This window comes from Amphiprion ocellaris, chromosome 14, assembly GCF_022539595.1.
Source record: "Amphiprion ocellaris isolate individual 3 ecotype Okinawa chromosome 14, ASM2253959v1, whole genome shotgun sequence".
NCBI classification, from domain to species: domain Eukaryota; kingdom Metazoa; phylum Chordata; class Actinopteri; family Pomacentridae; genus Amphiprion; species Amphiprion ocellaris.
In genome coordinates this window covers 11,138,478-11,164,830 of record NC_072779.1, presented here as the reverse complement: position 1 = coordinate 11,164,830, position 26,353 = coordinate 11,138,478, and the positions used below count along the sequence as shown (strand labels likewise).

Below are 26,353 nucleotides of genomic sequence, written 5' to 3'. Positions count from 1 at the left end.
TCAGCTGTGTGAGAGTGTTTGTATAGGAGAGAGAGAGACCCGGCCAACAAGTCCAATTGTACAGCCAATATAGACAGGACCCTTCATTAGCTCCTAACGATGCATTTCCAAACGACCTCACAGCTACTAGCTTTCATGGCACACTTATTTCTATATTGTGTTGATAGTTGTCATAAGATGGGTCAAATCCCAGGTTAGTAAAATTGCTGTAGAATAATATATGGAGCTCTGGAGGCCAGATTAATTCATTTCTAAAGGGTTTCTGTTAATTACTAGGTCTGCTGGTTTAATCAGTTTTGTTATGAAGGCAAGGAGTTTGAATAAATACAAGGCTTATCTAAGAGGCGACACAGCATAAATCTAGAGGATTTGAAATGTGGACCAGGGTTATCATGGTCAGACTGTCAGTTTTGAGGTTAGAGGGAGGAACTGACAAACAGGATAGGCACAGGAGCCAAATAAATCCTTTCATGGTCGTCCACGGTAATGATATATGTGTGTATGTGCACACGCGAGTGTCTGTGTATATCTGCATTTGACAGCGAGGCGGAGAGAGATTTTTACATTTATGAATGCGTGTGGCACTGATATAAATCTCACACTGGTCTCTTCCATCGTGGGGAGCCCCACCAAAAGTGTCACTCCTCAGGCATCTGCTCTCGGTTAAAGCTGTGTAATTGCAACTCTGTGGCAAGTATTCACACAACGAGATCGATGCTGAGTAAATTCAGTCACAGACACATGCAATACATTTACACAACCGCACGTGCACAAAAACCCACTCTGCAACGACAGGGACTTGGATGGAAATGGAGACCTGGAATCTTTCAGGGACTCTGAGGGCATGAAAACAAAGAAACTTACCAAATTTTAAAAGAGGTGTGTTGATTTTCAAATTGTAAAGCATTTACTAGGTCCAAACTAATCAGGACTTGGCACCTTTTCAACTGTAAGGTCTTTCCTGCCGAGCAGTCCTTGTCCAGTACAACAACTATTTCTAACAGCATGGAACGAACTGTCCTCATAACTCACTACTAGCAGGGGCAAGTTACTGTCAGCTGGTGGATCATCGTCTATCTTATCTATAAACTGGAACTTTTCATGTTAACCCTTTGGCATGTTAGAAATGCACATTTGTTTGAGGCCTCAGACTGAGTCAGGATGTGATAATTCAAAGGGTGAGAAAAGGGGAAATATTTCATATTGCATCAACTGGCACTTCCAAAAGTTAAACTTAAGACCAGCAATGTAATGAATTCAGCTGACTGCTGATGAGATGCTGAATGCTGAAGGAATATGCTTATCCCAGAAAATGCAAAGACAACCACTGGTAACGGTGTCCTTATGTCTCTAAATAGCTTAAAAGAGAAGGTGGAGTTCTCAAAATAAAGTTCAAAAACAAACTGAACTCAGACTGCTAGTCTCTACTCTGATTGTCACTGTGAATGATTCCACAGTTGCTCAGTTTATGACCTAAAGGAGCAGGTTTTGTACTCAGTGATGAAAAGGATTTAAACGTCTGAAGTAGTGAAGTATTTTACAGACTATGCAGAGAAATCCGTACAATTACAGGGAGGGTAATTTTTTTATTGGATAATGTATTTTGACCCTTTAAATCTGAGAACAACTGTCATTTCAAAGAGCAATAGAAGTAAAAGTTGCAACATGACAAACGTACAAACGAACACATTTTTTTAGAGTGAAAACACGCTGAAAGTATCTAAAAGGTCAAAGTAAAAGTAATCATTATGCATAATTGTGCATTTTTTGGACCATAATTAATGATACATTACCTTAATGTTGTAGTCAAATGAGTCGAACAAAATGTGCAACATTCTTCTTTGGATTGAATTATAAAATAGCAGAAAATGGAAAATATTTAAGTGCAAACTTGACTAAATGTACTAAGCTGCTTTCCACTACTGCCTTTACAATTACATTTACTTCCTTGTTGCTCCCATGGGATATAATTTTGCACTTTAACGCTGAAAAGCTCCACTAACACTGCCATGACTGATGGTCCAACCCTCTAGTGACCACTGTCACAATGTGAGGAAACAGCAACATCATGTTTGTTTGTGTTTCATAGATCACTGCTGACTGCATCGGCCACTAACTAAACAGTTTTTGGATGTAAAATGGGTCTCCTGTAGAGCTAAAATGAGCCTGAGTCCACGATGTCTGGCCATCATGTCAGGCTCAATGTGGATAAATATAAACACTCGGTAGTAAAAGTGTAAATGTTCCGTTTCCTCCTCACGGGCTGCAGCGTTACACGCTCACCCGATACTCCCAGAGGAAGACGGGATGGATTGATTGCTGTCCTTGTCCACTGCCTCCGACACCCACCGCAGACCCCCTCCCTGTATGTGTTCACACATCCCACCTCCACAGCGCCTCACCCTCCTCCACATCCACTCCCTCACTCTGCTTCAGTGATGTAGGTGGAGGCTTGACCTAAAATCTGGGGTGATGAATGACTCCCATCTTGCTGATGCTTGCAGACCAAAGGATGTGTGTGTGTGTGTGTGTGTGTGTGTGTGTGTGTGTGTGTGTGTGTGTGTGTGTGTGTGTGTGTGTGTGTGTGTGTGTGTGAAGCTCAGCCCTGCCTGATATGCTGCTTCCTCTCTTAGGTTATTGTCTTGACCTTTTATATTTGGATATACAAACCATTATCCAAACCAACTACCTTGAACACAACTTTTTTCCTGTTTTGTAAAATGTCCAAGTGACAAACTTTTTTTTGCATAAATACACATATCTCTATATATTATAATTTGCATAAATTTGCATGCAACATTAGAGTCATATGCTGTATTCTTAGTGCCAATTTAAGTTGAAATTTCAATGCCAGCAGTTACAAATCTCTGCAAATAACATTTATCATTAAGGATTCCTCTTATCTAAATCATGATTCGAATTTTTATGATTCTTCTCTCATAAAATTACGGCATAGTCTGCAATATAAAATTCCTAAATATGTTAAATGACTTGCATTATGTCTCCTTTGATGGTGCATGCTCCTTTGTCTCAAAGACTACTTCCACTGAGCGGAGCTGGGGGGCACCAAAGTCTGCTCTCCAATTTCTCTCTCCACTTTCTCCCCTACTGTATTCCACAGCTCTCTCCCACCTCCTGTCCCCCTCTTTTGTGTAGCTACCCGAATAAATTAGCGATCCAAGTCGGCGGAGGGAGGGTATGGAGAGGCGGAGGAGTGTATGGAGAGCAGTAGGGGGCTGGGCCTTGTGGCGGAGGAGTCGGCTTTCAGTTGGTGAGGTGCACGGTGCCCTGGAGCGACTCTGTCTCAGCCGCACACGCCGTATCTGAGTGACTGGATGCTGAGGGAGGGGGAGATAGGAGAGAAAAACGTCTCAGATCAGCCGGACAGACCACCACAGGCGGCTCCTTTTTCCTGCTGCAGACAGCGAAGAAGCCGCGCCGCTTCCCAGCTGATCCAAACGCGCTCACCTGACTGACACAGGGACGCCAGGAGACCCTTCACCGGTGGAGTAAAACCGGTCAACCGGACTGGAAAATCTGTGGAATTGGGCTCAACTGTTATTTTTTTATTTTATTTATTTTTTTGGTGTGGATATTATGTAAAAGCCAAAAGAGAAAAAATAGAGCTCAGTCCAGCTGGCCAGAACGGCTCCATTCAAGATTTTGGTCCTGGCTGATTGTCTGTCGTTTGGGGGGGATTGGAAACCCGTTTGCATACTAATCAGGTTTTGGAGGGGATATCCAGAGCGCACATCCAGAGCAGCAGAGTGGATCCGATGAATGTAAGTGGCATTTATTCTCAGCTTCACGATCACTTGTACATTTGATTAGGGGGGAAAAAGGGGGGGATGAATGTAGGAGAAATGATTGGGTGGAGGCTTCTGGGGGTGCACCCTGCATCTGCACCTTGCATGCATGAGCTGGTAGCTGGTCAGGCTGCTGTGATGTGTGAGACTAGACTGGAGGGACTACAAAAAAAGTAGCCCAGTGGATCATAGTGATGCAGCATTGGCTTTATGTTGATTATTGATCCCTATTCAGAGCAGAGCCAGGAAACAGACAGCCAGGTTGGAAGCAGAGTAAAAAAAAAAAAAGAATGATTCCTTCATTAAAATAAAGGCAAAACATCAAAAAGAGGTCATTCTAGTAGGTTACCACATGATTTTATTATGGCTTCTGGAACTATTTAATAACAGTAAGTCAGTGGTTTCTTCCACAGGGTTGGCAACTTAGAGAGACTACACTTTTTGTCTTGGAGCGAGGACAGAACCGCTTAATGGGAAACACCATGAAGTGCTCAAAGTGGGCCAGCGTTTGTTCAAATATTTCCTGGCGAGACCAGCTGAAGTGACAATGTAGGGCTGACAGCAAGGCATCACTAGTGGAGGGAATATGATGTAGTGTCTTTGAGCAAGGCACTGAGAGTAATTGGGCCTGCTCTGCTGGTGTTGGTCTCCAGTTTTTGGCATGATTTTGAAAACAGAACCAAAGATCGCAGAGGGAATATCAACGTAAACTGCTTAACACCTTAAACATGCAAAACTAAGCAGGTTAGTTATCTAACAAATAGATTTTGACACAATTGTACTTTTTTTTCTAACATGAGGTGTATTTATAGCTGCCAATTCTGTCTGTATATGTTTACATGGCCAACAACTGAAAATGGTAAAGCCAGGGGCATATTTTAGCACCTAACCACAATAGTTATTTTAGTCGTATCTGGTGTCTAGTGGCATCCACAGCTCCTGGTTTTCTGCTGTATAGAGGGATACAGATCTTTGCATTATTACACTATCCACTTACACAGCTCTGTTCGCTCCAGCTCTGCAGCGCACTGGCCTCAGCCTCAGCTTCTGGTTTGCACAAAACCAGTAAGAGTTTGGTTTCTTGCGAAGTGGATATCTAGTTGGTGTAGCTAGAACTGAGTAGAGTCTAAGTTATACAAACAACTTATAATTATTCACATCGGCTGCTTAGAGGTGGAGATTCTACTTTTAGCAGGGGCAAGATCCCACCAAATATGGGGTATTTTCACATTTTACATTTCCTTCCCTGGCTTGACTGAATTTGGGTACTTACGACACAGATTTTGAGAAAAATGAACCATGAAAAGCAGGATATCTTTGAGCCTAGATGTTTAATTGTGATCTTGGGTGGGTGATTTTGGAGCATGGCTGCTGCCGTGTCCACCTTGACCCCTGACTTCCTTGTAAAGGATGGTTTTATTCATCTTCATTTAGTCCCTGTCAGGAAGGCGGCAGCGATAGCACCTGTGTTTTTAATGCTGTCTGTAACAAGCTTGTCAAGGCAGAGATGTCTATTCATTCGGCTCTGTGTCAAGACTTTTTGCAGAGCTTATCAACAGAGTAAACAGTGCTGTTTAACTTGCACTTCATGTGTTTCCATGCGACTGAATGGCTGAGAAAGATACAGACTCTGACTGGGTCGAGGATTCTCACTGAGGCTGTGCTTGACAATACATACACACACATATCTTAGAAAACAGCATCTGCTGAATGACTTAATACTACAGTTTGGGGGAGGTGACTGTGTGGTACCCACTAACCTCCAACCCCCACTGCCTTTGTTATATATCACATTATTTGGGGTGCATGTTGGCAGCAAACTGACTTAAATCTTGAAACCTTAAACCTGAATCATGCAAATATTGTTGCATTTCTCTTTTAAGCTGTCATTAATTTTGCCGCTTGCTTCAAGATGAAATCTAAAACCAGCATCCACAGTGATGCTTTTTTTGTTTATTCTAATGGTCTTACTTTAGGGAATGTCCAAGCTGAGGCTTTATTCTTTTGCAAATCTCAAGCAATCTTGAGAGTTTACTTAAAAGATACACAGTGTAATCAAATTGCGCATTTGCCACCCACATAGACACTGAAAATCCTGCTAGTACTGTATACACCGTTGTCCTGTTTGTGGCTCCTACCAAACCCACATAAGAAGAAAAATATGTCTTTTACAGTCACGTGCAAGGTTCTCTCCTTTCTCACACAGTCCGACGACTGAACCGTTAATAAAGAATACAAAGACGCTTCATGTAGAATATTGCAGAGTGAGTGAAAGCTTTTGTGTATTATCTGTTTCAGCTCATCATCTCATATCAGTGCTGCCAACTAGAGAAAGAGAGCGAAGGAGAGTAGAAACACAGAGCATCTTCCCACCCAAATGTTGCAGCTCATCAAAAGTATCCCAGAACTGTTGTTTCCTGGGTTTTGTTTTTTATAGCATGGGGAATCAGACTCTGGGTACAAATATCGGAAAGTGACTCAGAGGCTCCCTCTCCATCTCTCTCACTCACTCACAAGTATACACACTGCATATTCATAACATTGCCTCACTCAGTTATCCTGGACTTGTTAACCCTTCCTCAAGTCACCTACAAATGCTAAATTAGCACCTTAAAACACAGTCATCTACTCTTTGCACTGTTGAATGGGAAGCAGATGACAGCCAACGTAAAAAACAAACACAAACATAAACAAAAAAAGATTGTTTTCCTCTGCCTTGGCTCCACAAGTAGCTAGTGGAAATGTTTACCCTCCATCTTTCACTAACTGCGTGCTGCTGATGCCTGAGGTCTGTGTTGGTGTTTTTATTTACCTCTCAGACCACCATCTTTGACCTAACATAAACCAAATTCTCAATACCAAGCTGACTTAGTGCCATTTTAATCCATTATGTAGCCTGTGTGGAATATAACCAGTGTTGAGCTGCAGCGCTGTGTGAGGGGAAGGAGAAGCTTTGGTTTCCTGGAAAGTCACTCTTTTGTTTGCATCATCTGTTCACAGGAAGGCCAGACAGTTATAATTAGCTTTCCTATTAGTTAAAAAATACGATTCCCATTGATAAGAAATCCCCTTTGCTGATTGCTCCACATTTTTGTATCGTTACCCTCGGGGGCCTCTGGGTTGCCATGGCAGCTACAATCACCAAGTCTGCCATCTTTGCTTTGATTATACTCGTGAAATTTAATTATACCATTGCAAAATCTGAGTCTTGTGTGTGTGTGCTCACATTTAGGAGAAGCGGTACCCAGAATCATACTAGAAATAAAATGCTGTTGCACCACGCAGTTTGTAGCTTAAGTAACACAACTTCAGGTATATCGGCGCATTGATGGAGTTTTTAAAAAAGAAACAAAGGTAAAAGCATTAGGTTTTCATTTCATAACTGAATTTTGTCTGACCATGCTTCAAAAGGAATTTCCTTTTTGCTACAACTTTGAAAGATGTTTAAATCAGGAGATACAAGACCATGCCTCTGTAATTGATCACAGAGAAGTTAAATAAATGCTATCAAACCTAATCAAACCCTGATACTTTAACTTCCAAAGTCATACCTCATCGTTTAGCCCGGACTGAAGCTTACTTTCTGAATGCGCGTCTTCCCCTTTGGGAAATTCTGATTTTACTTTCCTACATATGGTATAAGAACCCATTTATCTGTGGCTCTGGAGAAGATATTACGGTTTGACTGACTCGACTAATCAAAGGAAATGACTGGACTCTCCTGTCGGACGCAGAGTGATTGACTAGCTGGAACTTGGAGACGATGCAATTCCTCTTTTGTTTGTTCTGAGTCCCAGTTCTGATGTAACTGCCGTCATCATTATTTATGGTCTTTGTCCAGGTAGCAGGGATCCTTTTAGTATAATGATACCAAATGGGATGCATTACAGATACGGGACAGTAGGGGATGTCTACAGGGAAATAGGCAAAGTGCTTTTGGACTGGTTCCACTGTTACTCCAAAACACCAAGTTTCAACTTGCTGCAGTGTCATCTTAACTGGACAACATGTACTGATCCAAAACTGGTCATTGTAGCTGCAGACCAAACCTTCAGCTGGCTCATGATTAGGATCGAGACAAATGACTTCTGGGAATAAGTTGTTAAACTACTGGGTGAAGCTGCAGATGGAAGTTCTCTAAAGCCTGCTGCTGTCTCGAGTTTCCCCACCCTGTGTTTCTCCACTGTGGGTTGGACCTGTGACACTGGCTTCCGAGTACAAAAGTGTGGCGACATCATTGAATTTAGGGTTTTTGCTTTTGCAGTAGATGAATGCAACAAGTGTGCCTATTACTGCAGAGGCATGTGTGCATGCAAGTGTGTAGCTTTAATTGATGTTGATGTCTCATTCGTGGTGAAGTTAACTGTCGCTGTTGCCAGGTTTTTTAAAATATGGCAGGTTTGGTTTTTGTGAAGGAGTCACTCTCGTGTGTCGTCACTCCCTGTCCAATCAATGGCCTGCATTCTGTAGACATCACATTATTGGCTCGACTCAGCTTGCTTGGAACCCTGGCCAAGTAGGTACTAAAATAGTACCTGGTACCAGGTACTATGTCCTAATGGAAAACCTCACAAACCGAGTAGAGTCGAGCCGAGTAGGTGCTAGTGGAAAAGCACCATTACTTTTCTCTCACCAACTGTCCAGACTTGTTCCAACTGTAACAGTAAATCGGTTGGCATTTTTTGCTTAAATGTCTTCATTGTTGCTGAATAACTTTCAGTCTGTCCATTAATCGATTTACCGATTAGCTGCCTCAGCTCCGTATCCCCGTCTGCTCCTCCAGATACCAGCAGAGAGATTTCTGCTTGGACCTTCTTATTGATTCTCCCCCAGTGAGGAGACGTTCACTACAGGCATGTGTGCCGTTTACGCTCACATGAATCTGAATGAAGTGATGTATTAATTTCATTACTCACATGAGGAGATAAATGTGGGAATGGCTCTGAACTGAGATGAATGAAACGTAGTAACCGCTGCCCATCTGGCTGCTGGATGGATGAGAGGTGTCTAAGCTCTGAGGCGAGTGAGCCAAGCACAGGGAGAAGCCCGTCTGTGTAGCATCTCATGTGTTTTAATGAAGTAAGTGAGATGATCTGGTAACTTCAAACACTTGGGCTCCAGTTGAGAGCTGTGTAGGGCACCACGGCTCAGGTGAGACAACGTGTTATGCAAGTTAAGGGATTCAGAGACTGCATATGTGTGTGGGTGGTGTGGAACAAAAAGAGGGAAGAAAAAAAGTTGGCTGGAAGAAAAGTTTTTGGGTTCTCAACTTAGAGTTTGAAAGCAGTGACCTTTCGGAGAATCTAAAATGTTATCCTGTGCTGTTTGTTGCTGATTCTTCTGTTCTAGAATGAAGCGCTATTGCTAAGTTGGGAAATATAGTTTTAATTTGAAGCTTCAAGCATGTCGAACACACGCCTCACTTTTTATTATAGGTTAATTTTGTCATTCTGTCCAAACAACTGTGTAAAGCAATTTAAAACAAAGACAGTCAGACTTAATTCCCACACTTACCACAAGAAATGTAATGGAGTAACATGATACAAAGGCATTTTCTTTGAGAACAGCTGTTGGCGCGCCACTAACTCAAGAGTTGATGGGGAATTTAATAACTAATAATCCAAGTCACTGTCTCGTGTTCAGAGCTAGAATTGAGTAATTGCAGATTTTGATATATTCTCAGCCAGAGAAGAACTAAAATCACCCTATTTGCCAGTGAAATAAAGCCTGCAGCACTTGTCTGAGGAAGATTCTGACCTCTTTTCACCTCCCTACAAATTGCTCTGTTAGCTGGCAAAGTCTTCAACAAAACATCTTATCACTTTTATTAATATGTATGTGTTTTCTGAAACAATAGCACGACCTGATACGACTTTGTGCCTGGTTTGCTGTCGGGCCATGTCACTGATTATTTTATTGGATGGAATGCAGAAACGGATTAAAGTGTGTGGTTGCTTGTGTGTGTAAATGTCACAAGATGGATCTAAGGATTCCCTACTTTGGATCCTATTTTGGCCACCACCTGAGTGTTTCTCTTTGAACTTTTCCTCTTTTAGTTCATCTACCAATGCTGTAAATCCTCTGATATAACACTGTCTGTATGTGTTTTACTGTATTTATCACATGTGAGAACAATAGTCTGTTCGCAGTGCCGCATATGGGGACTCAACTGCCCTTTTGCAACAAAAATCCTGTCCTCACAAGATGAAATATTTATTTTAGAGGTTTAAATTTAGAATTATATTTGGTATAAGAGTGGGGTTAAGCCTGTAGGTTTAAGATAAGAGTCTAAGGAATGAAATGCAGATAAATATAGCAAGTAATTTGCTAAAAACTGAACTTTTAATAACAGTATAACGGAGTTGAGGATAGCTGGTGAACATTTGTGTTAGACTTTCATCAATTTAACTTCCAGAGATTCTAAAGTTTTACACGTGAACACATAAAAACATGAACACTGTCTTCTAATTCCTAATACCAAAACACTAAGATAATTGTGTCACGTCTTTTACAACAATATGGAACCAATGGAGTCATTAAGTAGTTGTTTGTACACTTTAATGTCTTCCACATTCACCACTAAGAATATTTCCTGATGTTTAATTGCTTCCAGTCAATGTTTTGCTTTTCACTGCAGAGGACAGAATTGGCGTTCTCCTTGCAGACAGAACTCAAGATGAAGATCACAAAAAAGAGAAACCTTTCGCTTGATGCACTATAAGGGTATTTATCTCCGTTTCAGCAGTGATGTAATAATGTTTGACAGAGTCATGGATATGGTTCAAGTCGACAGCTTGCCCTTGTGGGATATTAAACATGCTCTGATGGGGAGGGGCGTTGAGTGATGGTAGATGGCAGCTGCTGCTTCACCTTCATGGACGTCTCGCCATGCCATCCTTGTTCTTTTGTTTCATTTTCAACGATTTTACCTTTTGCCTTTTTTATTACATCAGTTTGTCTTAGTCTCGACCCATTTTTCTCTTAAAAGCAAATGATCATACACACAAACATGTGCATCAGAGGTGCAGAACTCGCTGTGCGTTCACTTGGCAGTATGGCCTTGAAGGTTAAGAGGCTAGTGAAGCACCTCCGGCTGTGTTTTTACTTGCTCCATTGCCTCATGGATGGTCCACAGGGTTCACTATTTATGTCTGTGCATGCGAGTCTGCATTCATGCACTTACTCAGACAAAGTTTAACTGTCACAGTGGCAGTATTTCTTCAAGGAACCTTATTCAGAAACAAACTTTTCCTCTGCATCTCTAGTTGCAGTTCTTCCTCTCCTCCTTCTTTCTTAACTGCATCATTCTCTTTTTCCTTCTGACTTGTCGACCAGTAAAATCTAGGACGTTTTGTCACAGGGGACCCAATGCAGTTTGTAACTGTGTGTATCTGTGTTCCTGCTTGACAGCCTCTGTGAGAGTAAATAAACAAATCTGAGTCATCACACCAGCTTTGAGTTGTCATGCTGCTGCTGCAGTTGTTTTTTGTCCCTGGCTAATATCCCAGTGGAATCAAGAAAGAGTTTTAGTGGAGAGATGCAAAAATGACAGCGCCACATGAGTATTTTGCAGCAGCATAGTGAACTGATTTAGTAACTTCAGCCACTAAGTCCTTGTAATGGTGCGACACTTGTCTTGAGCAGTTTGTCAAATATAGTCCATGTAGCTCAATACTCAGATGAATTATGACACACAATGGCTGCCAAGCAGAACTTATTTGTGGTTTTCTTGCATGCGAAGAAGGGGATGCAACATACAATGATCTTATTGAACAGTATCTTAAATAACATTAACCCCAAACTGAGGACGCATAATCTACAGCCAAGGCTAATGTTTTATGGTTGAGAATAAAACAAAATTTAAACAAGAAGTCAGCACTTCAACCTCATTTTCATCGCCTGATTTCACATCCAAATGAGAGTGTGGAGCCAAACCATGAAAACATATCTCACTCTCCAAGTACCTTTTGGATTGGATCAAGAATTGTTCACACGCAACCAGTATTCATTTCTTAAATGAAAGGAATGAAATAGTGTCATCTGCTTTATTCTGGTCTGCAAAACAAAAACTGAAATATGAAAGCACAGTTTGGACTTCAGCCTCAAACATTCAATCTCCATAGGCTTCTGGCACAGAGGGTCCCACTGTGAACTGACTAGTCTCGTGATCCCCCACCCCCAGCCTCACTGATGTCACCGACATGGACATTTATGAAGGAAATAAGTAATAAAATAAAACCCCAGAGCAACATTTCATGGACAGAATTAAAAACAAGAGCTTCCACAGAGTTGATGTAAAGTCGGAAAAATGTGACAATCAGTTCCTTGGTAGCAGGGTTAACAATCACTGGCATAGTTAGGAAAGATAGTAGCATTTTGGTAGCAAGAAAATTTAAGTAAGAAGTTAGATAAACCAAGTAATGATCGGATTTGAAAAACAAAGTAAGATGTAATGATAGATCAACTAGAGAAGACGAACATCTGATCACTTTTAGCATCTTCTCTTGTACTTTCTCATTTCCTGGATGGATTAGTTAACACTTGATGCCGCATCTACAGCTTCAGGGAGAACTGCCAAGTAATCGGTTCTCACTTCATCATAATTAATTCATACATTCCTATTTAGACTCCACCGGTCTCCACAAACCAGAGAGGTTGCATTTCACAGGTTGTGAGAGCTTTTACGGCCATGTGCTTCCCTTGAGGTGAAGCAGCCCAGTTATATACTCAGTCATGAATTCTCACTATGAGTAGTAGTATTAATATTGATTGTGCTTTGGTGCAGCACATGCATGTATATTTCAGCGTAGCTGTCCAGACAGTGGCCGTCTGGCTGTCTGAGTGGCTGTAATACTTTGGAATCATTGGTTTGAGGGTTGATTCTGTCATGGAAATAAATTGAAACTGATATCCACCTTTAGTGTGGATTATTTAAATGGAGAAAAAGGAAAAGGGGAACTGAGGAAACCCATGTATATGTACATAGATGGGGACTCAAATATACACACAGACAGTACACGCACACGCGCACACACACACACACACACACACACACACACATGCTCACAGTGCTGGTGACAGCTGGGGTTAGAAGTGGGGACGTCTATATCCAGACATCCAGGGAAAAGCAACTCAAGGGGAGACAGGGGTCATAGCTGTCGTCCCCCTAAACACACACACACAACCCAAACGACATGAAAACTGAGATGCAAAGCATTAATCTATCCTCTGCCCCCCGCCAGACTCAGCCCTCCCTTCCCCTCTCTTCTAACAAAGCTCTTATACCGCCGCAGACTGCTGCAGCCTCTTTAACCACAACCTGACCTACCCTTTCATTCTTAGCCATTTAACTGTAATTGTACACTTGCTGAGAAACTGTTTTTTTTTTTCACTTTTAAATGGCACTAAAACTACAACAATCTCATATCTCAACACCGTACGCAGCACATCGCACGGCATGGATTGCAAGGAAGTTGTTGCAAGATGTGAAAATTCCAACATAAATCAACTTTCGACATGAGAAACTTTTTCTTTTATTCTTTTCTCCGTGTGTCTTAACTGTCAATCACAAGGTCCAGCCAATGTTTGTTCTGGGTGACACAGAAGCCGTTGCAGGACTAAATGAGCCGCTGCCAAGTATCTCCAGGCAATGCCAGACCTCTCAACCACTGAGGAACGAGTTGAATGCAACTTTGTGTTGTTCCATCAATGCACAAGAAACATGGCAGAGATAGAGGTGGAATGGCCATTTTTTTCTCGGAACTCCGTGACTTTGGGTCCTGTTTAGCTTGGCTGCGGGTTGCGATGGCGTGCCCAACAGGATCTGCTAAATCCATTAGAGGGGAATGGACAGAGGGAAGGAGGAGGAGTGAATGTGTGAGGGATAGGGAGATGGCACTGCGTGAGGAAAAGCTAACTGAGATTCGATAGCATAAACATCCTCGTACACAGGCTGTACTGCTTTCAATGGCCACATATAGAAAACACTATGGTCTTCTATTATTTGGTAGCAGCACTTAAGAGTCGAGGCCCATGTATTTGAGGCTTTGAGGCTTGCACACAGCAGAGGCAGATTATGGGGGTGCAATGCCAGATATAATGTGGCTGAGACTGCATGGAGCCCTCTGGGTCTGCCCTGTCCGTCAATGTGGTCGCACAGAAATGATGTCACTGTTTGCGTGCACGTGCCACGAAAATCCATGCAACCACACAGACAGGTTGAAACTTGTTGTTTCTTAGATATATTTTTACATAGAGAACTGCTTTTAAACACCTAAAACCACAACAGTCATAATTTATCACAATTAGCAGGCTGCTATGAAGAGCCACTAGAGGGAGTGAATCAGGTGGATATCCTTTTACTCCACTGTGTTAAAGCCAGTATGCTTTCAGCATGAGCTATATTTTAGCCCTTGCCCTCTTTATTCCTCATCCGCTTGTGTTTTCCAGGGTAAACACAAGTGTATTACAACACATGTCAAAGGAAAGGATGATGTCATCGGCCAACTGCTCATTGACAGTGACAGATTGCAGCCATGCGATCTGTTCATCAATATAACCTTTCACTGACACTCGGCTGAAGCAATGAGGGAGAGGGGACATAAAAAAGACTTTGGAATACACCCTATATGACTTTATTTCTCACTCCAAAAGTTTTGCCTACGCTGCTCAGCGGTCCCTGAAGACAATAAGGCTTTCAGGCCAAAGCAAACTGTAATCCATCCATTCATCCATCAGCTATACCAGATCCTGGAGAGGGGCGCAGGGGGCTGGAGCCTTTCCCAGCTGACGTTAGGCGAGAGGTGGGGTACACCCTGCACAGGTTGCCAGTCCATAGCAGGGCTAACACAAAGAGACAGACCCAAGTGCAATCACTCTGCAGAAAATAACTTTTTCTATTGTGTCCCAAATCCACTCCTTCCATTTTCCCTGCTTTGTTCTTTTTTGTTCTCAATGGCTGCATTATAGTGCCGTGGCTTAATTTCATCAGAGCGAGTCTCCAAAGGCCCAAGCTCTGACTCTGAGTTTCCCCTCTCAGCTGTTGAAAGGCTTCTTTTCATCATCACACCCCTGATTGTCTCTCTCAGACCTCTCCTTTCAACTTCTATCTCTTCTCTCTTTTCCTCCCACTCTTTGCTCAAGACAGACAATCCAACAGACATAAACACTGACTAGGACAACACAGCAAACACAGCAAAAGCAGGGTGTGTGTGTGTGTGTGTGTGTGTGTGTGCAGACATGTGCTCAGTCGTAGCTCCGCTCTCCCTCTTTGTGTAGGAGTGCAGCAACTGTCCAGAGCAGCCGTCTGGACCAGATGTAGAGGTCAGTGACCGTATCAGAGGGGCCAGTATCAGTGTCCCTCTCGCTTTCCCTGTGGAGCTATAGCCTTTATTAATCTCTCCTCCTCGGAGGCCTCATAAACTACCGCAGGAGGTCAGGGTCAGCAGAAAGACTGGCGAGGTGGACGAAAGCAGGAGGATTCATTAAAAACTAAATATTGTTTGCATGGTTTTCTTTGTGTGTTATGTGTGCTCAAGGAAGTCCTAAAAGAGCCTGCTGAATTTCCAATTAATGGCAGTGGTATTAACTCAATGAAAAAAAGTGTTGTATGATTGAAAAAAAAAAAAGCTAAATCTAAATCTGAATTATATTAAACTGAGATTACTAATTCAGTGATTATGCTTCTACAGCCTCACTCTGATGAACTATTATCTATTAGAATTAAGCTGGTTTTCATCCACTTCTCTGGAATACTAGTCAGTCTTTCCATTGACATGCAAGAAGGTCAGTCTATGGTCTTTTTGTATGTGCGAGTATGACTGCTTCAGTTGAACGTATGTGCAAATACTGCAGCCGGCAGCAGGCTGGCTTTTCCTCTAGAGGTGGAAGACATTCCTAAAGTTAACTGTCCAGATTATACATGCACTTTGGGAGTGATTGTCTGGGTGAATATGGCTGGCCAACACCCGCCACTGACTTGCCTCCTGTCTGCTACTGGCCTTTTGCCTGTTTTACACATTAATAGTTTTGATAATTTGCACCAAGCATTAGCTAACAGAGGCAGGACTCATTCACATTCCAGAAGGTTTAGATATTATTGTTCAGATCAATGCAAAGGACTCTCAAGTCTCAAAGTGTGATGAATGACTTACGTCGGGGCTGGATGGCTCTCCTCATTGCAGGATGTTTTGAAGAGTTATTCGCTCGATAAATCTTCCCCATAAATACTAGAGGAACACGCATAAACAACTGGTCTCATTTTGAAAGTAATCTAAATATTTGTCAACCTCATCAAGAGGTAAAATGTGCATCTTTCTCGTGAGAGTTCAGCTAAACTCGGCTGAACAGTTGTGAGTGTATTTTCAGAATTTTATGGTCGTGCACTAAAGTATGTGAGTCACAGCCGGGTCAACTGACATTTGCAAATAATTATTGGTGTTTGTTTTGACTTGCTGGAAGTTCCAGATGGTGGCTTTACTGCAGGGTAACTCAGACAGTGTCAGGTGAGTTTTAGATAGCCTTTTAAACTATTGTGATTAACTTTCTTGCAGTCAATGTGCCATAAAATGAGGCATATCCAACCTTCTAGCGCACCAGGCAAACCATAATAAACACTTTTTGGCAAGAAGTGTTGACTCTGATGGAGGACTTTATGGAAAGTTACAGGATCTGTTCACGATTAGATCCAGAATATGACTGATAAGATTGATTTAGCATTAGCATGAGGAGGATATTATCTTTATGGATATGTGTATGATTTAGAGTTTAGGGAACATAAAGGCTTACTAAGCTTACAGTCTTAAATGACTGCTTTTCCCCATAAAGGTTCTACTGAAGCAGCTATAGGCTTACTTTCCCATGCATTCCATGTGTTTGCGCATGTGTGCGTGTGTAGGCATTTGCTATTGGGATCTGTGTTGGATGAAAAAGAATCTTACAAAAGATCTTAATGCCCATTCCAGTATCTTTAATGTGCTTTCCCTCGTGATTACAGTGTGTGATGCTCTGGACACTTTAAGATGTTCTCACCCAGTGAATAAAAATTGTTATCCTTGAGATAAATATAGTTTATGAGTCTGTTCTCAGTGTGGTTCAAGCCAGTGTGGATCCTGGACAGACTTAGACTTCAATTTTCATGCTTTTTCAAAGCTTCCTGATCCAGCCGAAGAGTTCTTTCCAAAATGTTAGATGTATCCATTTTATGGGATAAAAAGCTGAAATTCATCAGGCAGTGTCTTCAATATAGGATCTGGACTGTAAAAGTGTTAACACGTTGTCATGCAAGGATTTAAGATACACATTCCACTTTGAAAAAACGTTTTGTTTTCATTTTGCACTAAGAGAGCCAAGTGAATTTTCAAGATGCTTTCAAACAGAGAATGAAAAAGGCTGTTCAATTGCTCAATTCGCATATCATAAAATACGTCTGTACTTTGAGGGAGTTTTTGCTCTGGCTGATATTTTTCTATTTCTCTCTCTTTTTTTTCTTCTAGGCGTAGCAGAACCCAGCCATGCCGATAACAAGTAAAGGGTCAAGACGGAGGTCTTGGGTCAGTGGATCCTGCGTGTGTTCAGCTCTCTGGCAACATAAGCCACTCTTTTATTTCTGCGTGATCCTTGTCCTAGTTCAGTCAACAACTGTTCTCGGTGCACTGGAGCTCCAGCTAGATGAGGAGCAGCCGGCAGGGACCATTGTTGGTGACATTAGCGCCGGGTTACCGCCTGGTGAAACTGCAAGTCTTTACTTCATCTCGGACCATGAAGGCACAGGTGTTGGTAGCGACCTCAACATTGATGAGACCACGGGCATTATTACCACTGCACGCCGTCTGGATCGGGAGGAGAGGGACCACTACAGCTTCATCGCTGTGACAATGACAGGCATCACCATTGAGGTATCAATCAATGTCAATGATATTAACGACCACGCACCTGCGTTCCCCAAAAAGAAAGTTGTTCTCAAGATCCCTGAGCACACAGCGGTGGGAACAAAATTTTCCCTGGAACCTGCGATGGATGCGGACAAGGACCAGCTGACCACCCAAGGCTATGCTATTCGGGAGGGCAATGTGGGCCAGACATTCACACTTGAGACTAAGAGAGCTGCTAACAAGGTGCTTTATCTAGACCTAGTGGTCAGTGGGCTGCTGGACAGGGAGAAACGCTCTTCCTATACGCTGGTCATAGAGGCCTTTGATGGGGGCTCACCTAGAAGGATGGGATCTATGACCCTGGAAGTGACAGTGACGGACATCAATGATCATGCACCGGCCTTTAATCAGAGCAGATACCACGCTATTATCTCTGAAAGTCTCCCACAAGGAAGCAGTATCCTACAGGTTAGCTCCAGTCTTGCCATTATTTTGGTAGTTACTAAAATTATAGTTCTTTGCTCCAGATTCAAAACTATATTTTGGTGTTTGACTCGTCTTTTCTTTGCAGGTCTTTGCGACAGATGAGGATGAAGGTGATAATGGTCTGGTGCTTTATGAAATCAACCGCCGTCAGAGCGACCCTGACCGCTACTTTGTCATGGATTTAAAGTCAGGGGTCATCACCCTGAATAGACCCCTGGACTATGAGCTGAAGAGAGTCCATGAACTGGTGGTCCAGGCCAGGGACAATGCCAGCCACCCCGAGGTAATTCCATTATGGCTTTCATTAAAGTGCATGAAGTACAATGCACAGTTCTTTTGTAGTGATTCATAGCATATGGTAGCATATAGTTTTTTTTGGTGTTTAAACCTTTGGTGCAGAATGTAGGCACAGTGGTGTGTTGTAGAATGTTTGTAGTGAATTTATGGGCCAGTTTGACTCACATGCTTTGTGCATGTGCAGATATACAGACAAAAAAAGAAACAGATTTTATTATGTTGACTGGTTGTGATTGACTCATCATGGTGTCTGTTATTCCGGTTCATGAACAAATCTCTGCAATAGTAGTGGTCTTGTACTCTTATGTGACACAAATTGATTAAAGCATTGGATAAAATGGGTCTTGAACTGTTATCATTTTCCAGGTGACCAACGCATTTGTGACTATTCATGTCCGTGACTACAATGACAACCAGCCCACAATGACCATCATCTTCCTCAGTGAGGATGGCTCTCCAAGAATCTCAGAAGGAGCCCAACCAGGCCAGTATGTGGCTCGGATATCTGTCACTGACCCAGACTATGGAGAGTATGCCAACGTTAACGTGTCCCTCGAAGGAGGTGATGGGAAGTTTGCTCTTACAACCAAGGACAGCATCATTTACCTGATATATGTCGACCAGGTCTTGGACAGAGAGGAGCGAGATTCGTACGACCTCAGAGTTATGGCCACCGACTCTGGCACACCTCCCCTCAGGGCAGAGTCCTCGTTCACCATCCAGGTGATTGATGTCAATGACAACCCGCCTCTGTTTGACCAGCAGGCCTATAGACAGACCATACCTGAGGTTGTGTATCCTGGATCCTTTGTTCTTCAAGTTACTGCCAGGGACAAAGACCAGGGCCCCAATGGGGATGTGCGATACAGCCTACTAAAGGGCAAAAACTCCCACTCTGACTGGTTTTCGATCGACCCAGTTACAGGGATCATTACCACTGCAACAGCTCTGGATTTCGAATCAGAGCCGGCACCAAGTGTGACTGTAATAGCGATAGATGGCGGCCGTCCGCCTTTGTCATCCACAGCGAAGGTGGACATTGTGCTACAAGATGTTAATGATAACACGCCTGTGTTCTCCAGCAGCTTCTACAATACTTCCATCAAAGAAAACACCCCTGCTGGGACCTGCTTCTTAGAGGTAAGAGAAGCTCTGACAAAGAAAGTTTTCTCTCCAGCTTACTGCCCCTTTTCCGACTTAGTCTCCTTATGTCTTTCTCTTTTTCTCTGTTTTCACTCTATCCATCTTTGTTTTGTAAGGAAACTGCCATTGTTAATTCTCATGGTGCTCAATCTTGCTGCGCGTTGGCCACAACACTACTGTCCTACTTATGCAGCCAAAACCAAGTTTTCACTGTCTGCCTTGTCCTCTCATCTCTTTATTCACTCTCTCTTTTCACTCACACCCTCCCCTTAAAGCCCTCTCTGATTACTCCCCTGGCAAAAGCCTGATTTATACATCAATATAAAGCGGTCTGGAAATCAAAGTCATGTCTGAAATGAAAAGCAGTCTTAAAGTTGTATTTCAGAAATAAATGGCGCATTTGGAAGCACTGACACATTGTGATGTGATTCATAAAGTCTAGGCTATGAGAGTAGTTCAACCATTCAGTGTGTTCATTTAGAGGGAAAAGATTTCTAAAGGTAAGAGAAAAAAAAAGATACAGAGGGAGAAAGGCAGGGAGTCAAACTTCACCTGAATTCCTGAAGCTACTGTGAGTAGATTTGCTCTGTTATGCTATGTCCTCTCTCTCACCTCGTAGGGTTGCCATGGTAACCAAGCCAGCAGCATAGGGTGAGCCCTCGGTACCGGCACACCGTCTTGCTGCAGCTTGGGTGTCTTACTTTTATCTTGATTCCAGCAGCTCTTCTGTAGACGGAGGTCCTCTCCTGAGAAATGAAAAGGGATGACTGACTGTTTGTCTTCCAGCAAGGTCTTAACTTGGCATCATGCACCGTTTAGACCAACTGTTTTTACAGGTTGGGTTTACCGCCTCCGATGTGATGTGAGAATAGTGCAAAAGAAAGAAGGATTTCTCTCTCGGTATTTTTTATTTATTTATTTTAATTTTATGAAATCCTGCTGCTAGAACTAAAACTTGTAGTGTAGCCCCAATAAAAGGATCCCGACCCCTAATTATACCAGCCAAACTGGAAGCAGATAAATAGTTGTATTTCACATTCTTCCTGGCTCACAAAATATGTATTTGGAAGGGGTGGCTGCTTGGTATTCTGTGGAAACTGGCATATGGGTGTGCCCCTTAGGGAAGACACAGGGAAGTGAAGGAAGGCAGTAGTAGGAGTAGTGATGAGATGCAAATGCAAAAAGATCTAGAAAGAAAAGGGACTGGCCCATGGAAGGATTGAGAAAAGACACGAGGCAAACCTTCAGTGTGTTTATAATCAGAAACTGTATGTGATATTGTCTGTCTGAACCCTGTAATTTACTCCCAGTTAGCCTGCTCTGTTGAATTATTACATCCCTTAACCAACCAAATGAACCCTCTGGACCTCCATTCCAAGTTGTTGCTACAGTTGTAATCAACTGTTACTCGTTTTTCTAATCCTAGCCGGCAGTTATTCTGGCACTAGGTACAGCAGTAATCCCATGCCAGGCATCACGGGTGGTTTTCCAGTATGCCAGAGTGAGTGAATAAGGCTTGATTTGCTCATTCCGGCACGTTCCTCAAGGCCTGCTCTGACCGAGCCAAGATTCTCCAGGCGAAAGTCTCCCCACAAAGGTTGTGATTTGCAGTATAATGCTAGTTGGTTTAAAACTTCTTTTTATTCGTCAACGGAATATGTGGCCGCTCGGAGAGGACACACACATAAATGATGTTAGACCTGACATTACGGCTTAATGGATCGTGTTCTGTTATTTGTTCTGTGTCCTCAGTTTGACTGCCAAACAACTATGGGGATTGTGGAGCATTTGGTGTTTTACTCTCTCAGCTAATGACAAATTTAAGAATTGGGTCATTTCTTCCAGCAGGACTCGGTTTACATTTTTGTGTGATGTTATTTGGCACCGACGATCCGGTTGTGAGATTTTGTCACGTTCCTGACAGAGTCGAGACGACGGCAGAATGTTCTCAGAATTGTACCAATATTTACAATAGATAACAATCGCTATTTGGATTTTAGAATTATTACACTGGCCTGGCTGGCTCGGGTTAGATTTTGGACACTTGTTTAACTAAATGGAGGGAAATCAGCCAATGTTTAATATCTAAACAAGGAAATATGTTATCAGAAGGCATGTATGAAGGACATATATGCAGTTTCAATTCTCCAGATTTTGTTTTTCATTGCTCACTTCTCTTTTTTACTCATTTTCCGATGTCTGTTTTTCTTCCGTGCTCCGTTTTTGTTTCTCTTTCTCTATATCTTTCTCAATAAGTCTCTTGCTTTCTCTAACTCCTCACTTACACATACACACACACTTACTCATGCAGTGTGTAGGAAGCGTCTTATCAGTTTGGCCACTGTGGTAATCTGTAATGTGCTGCACTGTTTATGTAGCCGCGACACAAAGGAGTTATTTATTTCTTAGTTTCCCTGCTTTCCTCTTCCCCCGCTTCCTTAAAGTATTTCCCAGGGATGAGAGGTTATAGTGCCTGTCGGTATGAGTGTGTGTGTGCATGTAAGGCCTGCACATCCATCGGAATCAGGGTTATAACCTGAGAAGGTAAAGGTCATGAGAAAGGCATGAATTGTGGCTGGTGGCATAGTTAGAGTGGTGCCTCTTCATTGCTTACAAGCTCTTATTTGCATGTGAAGATCACGGAAATCACCTGATCCCATCATTGTGTCTGAATCACTGCCATTGTTATTGAGTTAATATGGTTACTTTCAAATCTCCTGCTTCTTTTCTTGGTGAAAATCTCTGCTTTTCAAAGTCCAAGCATTTTTTCAATCCTGTGTGGGTTGTGCTTTGCAGAGTCTCTGTCAAATCCAATGACATGCTGACTTTCAGCATAACCTGGATTGTGGAAAAGCACCGCTAATCTCACCAACAGTGACACACACACGCTGTGGTCAGGCTAGAAGCTGCAAGCAAGAAGGAACTCTGATTAATGAATAAAGCAGTCCAAATATAATAAACGTCAAAATGAATACGCTATGAAAAGACCCTAACAAAAGGGGGCATTATTTGAGATAGTGAGAGAAATAGTTGCGTGCGTATCTGTACATATGCATGTCTGACTGTCATACATCTGTGTGTGTACTTGTGTACGCTATTGAAGCCAAGACCTCACTTTCAGCAGGTGATGCATCTCCCCTGTGATGTTCAGCATGTGGTTTCCTGGTCAAGCCTGTTAAACAACACTCAATCATCTGGACAGACACGCAGATGTGCACTTCTGGGAGACGTACAAAGAGATGGTGAATAGTTTATTGACACTGCAGCAGAACGGTGCAACAGTGCTGCAATGTCTCTAGCTGGACTATAGTAATAGTGCTTTAAAACTGAGTAATTTTGAAGAATTGACAAAAGTAAGGGAGGGAAAAAAGTTGAGACATGAGTACAACCTGTAAGCTGCACGTAGAAGATGCTATTTTATTTAACCCCACAGTACAAAATACGGGACAGAAAGAGAAACATACTCATGATTTTGCTAAGTATCAGGATTTCTGTCAGTCTATTGCAGGACCAGCGGCCCGCTGGGTTTAAGTTGAGCCCCCTGCAGGATCTAAGCATCAGGGAAGATGTTTTTTAAACTACAGTCACAATGGGGCAGCTCAGTTGGAAGCGGGTATAATAGTTGCAAAGCTCACCAGTGACATTTAGCATTCACGGCTCCACCGAGTCAATAAGATTAGGCCAGCCACGGGTCAAGGAAGTGCAGACAGTGAGCACCTCTTCCTTAGGATCAGACAAGTACCTCATCTGTGGTAAGCTATCACAGAAAATATAGGACTATACCTCCGGCTGGACCCCTGTCAAAGAAGACTCATGGCCACAGTGGTGTTGGCCTACCGTGGACCTTAAAAGAGTTTTCACTGGCCCTATCTGTGTCTTTACTTGCCCTCTACATATCATTTAGATGCACCTGAGAGCATGCTTACACATGTTCTAGGACTGAGCCCCCTTGGGACAGTGGCAGCTGCTGGATCTAACAACTTTCATCATGAAAACCCTGAACATCCTCACTGTGGCTAAGGATAAAATAGGTTATGATGAGGGTGGTGTTATTAAATAGGAGCTGCAGGAAGTTTATCCAACAATATCATGAATGGGCTGTAGATTATGATTTAACTCCCAAATGTCCTGACATGTGCAAGAGTGATTCAAGAAAAATGCATCCAAAAAACAAACGGTTCATCCTCTGGGGAGCACAGATGTGTTCAATTCAGGAATCTGCTTATAAAATCAGAGCTCCCCATTTGGAGACAATATATTTTTTGAGAAAGTCTGTCGTTCACCAAACTTCTGGTCATGGAAAAGTTTTTACCCGATGGTGATGATTTAATTTCCCAGTCACGTGCCGATATCTTGCTCTGCACCACATTTTTTGACTGACAGACTATCTCACCTACTGAGCAAGCCTTGCTAGTAGGAAAGTCACCTAAGAATATGTGAGCATGGTGTGAAGGTGACTGAAATAGAGAAAGAGCATATAGGAAGGAGCCAGGTTTTCTTTTGACAGGTGGAGTTGGTCCTTCTGAACCTCCTACAAAACCACTTAGACAAACACAGCACGTCTGTCTGTCAGAGCAATCAGCCCTTTGAGTTTGAAGTTCAAAATCGGGGACCCCGTGGCTAAAGTCTTTACGGCCTCTATAAGGAAATACTAATCACATCTAAAGCATACACACTCGTGCACTCTGAGACTAATCGCATTTGTTAAACCAATAGCAATAGAGCCAGAGACATATGGTGACGCACTGGAAGCAGGAAGGTATTCAGCTTGAGCTTCCTGTAACACCGAACCAGTCTTCTGCTGGTGTCGTGCTGAACCTGGCCCCCGTAGAAACCAGAGCCAGAACAAACCACAGCTTCCACTTGGATCTCACACACTTCTCTCCAGCCCAGACTCACAACACGCACACTCTAGCTTTTATTAAGCTTGAAACAGTGGGAGGAGGAAGAAATTTATTGTCCGCTTGATGTCTTCCCTCCTTCTTGTTCTCGTACCGTGGCAACTGTGCCTTAGTGCAGCCCTCATCTGTTGAAACTTTATTTTGTGTGTTTTAATTAATCTGTCAGAGGGTTTAATTTGCTTGAATCAGTAGCTGAGTGAGGATAGGCTATAGATTGCTGCAATCACTGTCACCACATGCCTTAGCTGCATGCAACAGGTGAAAACCGACGGGTGGGTTCACACACCGACACCAGCGAGATTGAAAATTTGGTGAATCGTTTCATGCTGTTAACAGCTGGCCTCTGTTCTGACACGCTTCCTCTCTGCTGCAGTATTTGTCTCTTCCTCCTTCGCTCTCTCACCAACTCGTACGTCTCTCAGCTGCTGGCGATGCTGACAGGATGTGTGTGACGAGGGATCAGGATGGTGTGTCTGCTATGTGAACTATTCTCATAACATCCATCAACACTCGCTGTGAATTCATCACCTGTTAGCTACTGGAGGATTAGGTGCCATGACGATAATCCATTTTGGTTTTGTGCTTGCGCCCATAAACTTTATACATAATAAGGTGGGCTTTGTTTGTTAACATTATGATCATAATGTGTTTTTAGGTCTGAAAGTTTGTATATTTTAGAATTTTGAGGGTTAATTCTTTGGATTTGCTCATAAACACGGCTGCTATCATTGCCGTGTGGATGGCAGTGTTGCTCTGTTGAATGTCTGTGTCTGTCCACCAGTTTGGTGTTGACTGAAATATGCACATATTGGATGGATTGCCTTGAAATTTTCTACAGTTATTCGGCATGCCCATGGGCCCAACAAGTGTCCCAAAAAGCATTTTCCCATCAAAAGACATCACCTCCACAAGGCTGATTTTTATTCTTTCTATTATGAATTTTTAATCCATGGAGGATTTTTATAAAAGCTACGCAGATGCCATTGAAATGGAGAGTCTATGGGGTGGGAACGTACGGGCGGAGCCAACAGGGGAACCACTAATGCACTGGGATTGAATTGGGATTTGTGACGAAGGAGAGCCCTTGAAGTCTACAGACTTTACTGCAGACAGTTTCCATAGGAACTGTTTCCTCAGTAGACAGTATTTTCATTCAAAACTGTAGGCCACACATTGGGTCCTGTGGTGTTGAATTTCTAAATGTCATTTTTTAACATTTTGATGATGCCACAAAGTAAAATCCATTCAGCTTCAGACAAATATCAGACAGATGTTAACAAGGAGAAGAATTCTCATTTTTATCTTATTTTATTTGTGTACTTGATGTATTTTTTTGTTGGAGCAACCCTTTAAATGAACATGGAGAAAAACTGTGATTATTCATTGCATTATTTGAGGTTTAGTTTGGGAAACAATGACATCCCTGCTACATAAGAACAGAGAAATCAGGCCCAAGTATCAACAGCAACTTACAGACTAAGTAAAATAAAATGTGTTTTCATTATTAGGGTTATTATCCATTAGCTGTGTAAACTGCACACAGCTGAAACTTTCTAAAGTCAGAGACAGCATCTATCCCACTGTGTAAAGGCTACAACTGTTTTATAAAGACAAAGAAAAGCAGCCAGCATTTTTCAGTTATTTTCTTCAGCACGAGACAGTGACAATACTGAAAGTTGACAGTACTGTGATACTAACAGAGCTCCAGCAGGGTGTGATTTGGATTCTTAAAAGGCAGCTCTGGTCCAATGTAACCCTGCAACTGTGTATGTGCAGTGTCCTACAATGCAGCAGTGAGCCCGCAAACTAGAAGATATTTTTGCCTGATGCTCCAGGCAACCAACCTGAT

General features: G+C 42.5%; 1 protein-coding gene across 1 annotated transcript in view; it reads left to right on the top strand.

The window, feature by feature from the left end:
• Nucleotides 1–3,202: 3,202 nt before the first annotated feature.
• dchs1b (dachsous cadherin-related 1b) overlaps nucleotides 3,203–26,353 on the top strand; it is an 87,797-nt gene continuing 64,646 nt past the window's right edge. The window contains exons 1-4 of the mRNA XM_023281254.3: nucleotides 3,203–3,782; nucleotides 17,300–18,145; nucleotides 18,249–18,446; nucleotides 18,827–19,600. Coding sequence (XP_023137022.2) covers nucleotides 17,318–18,145; nucleotides 18,249–18,446; nucleotides 18,827–19,600 — 1,800 coding nt within the window. The 5' untranslated portion in view covers nucleotides 3,203–3,782; nucleotides 17,300–17,317. The remainder of the gene's footprint in view (nucleotides 3,783–17,299; nucleotides 18,146–18,248; nucleotides 18,447–18,826; nucleotides 19,601–26,353) is intronic.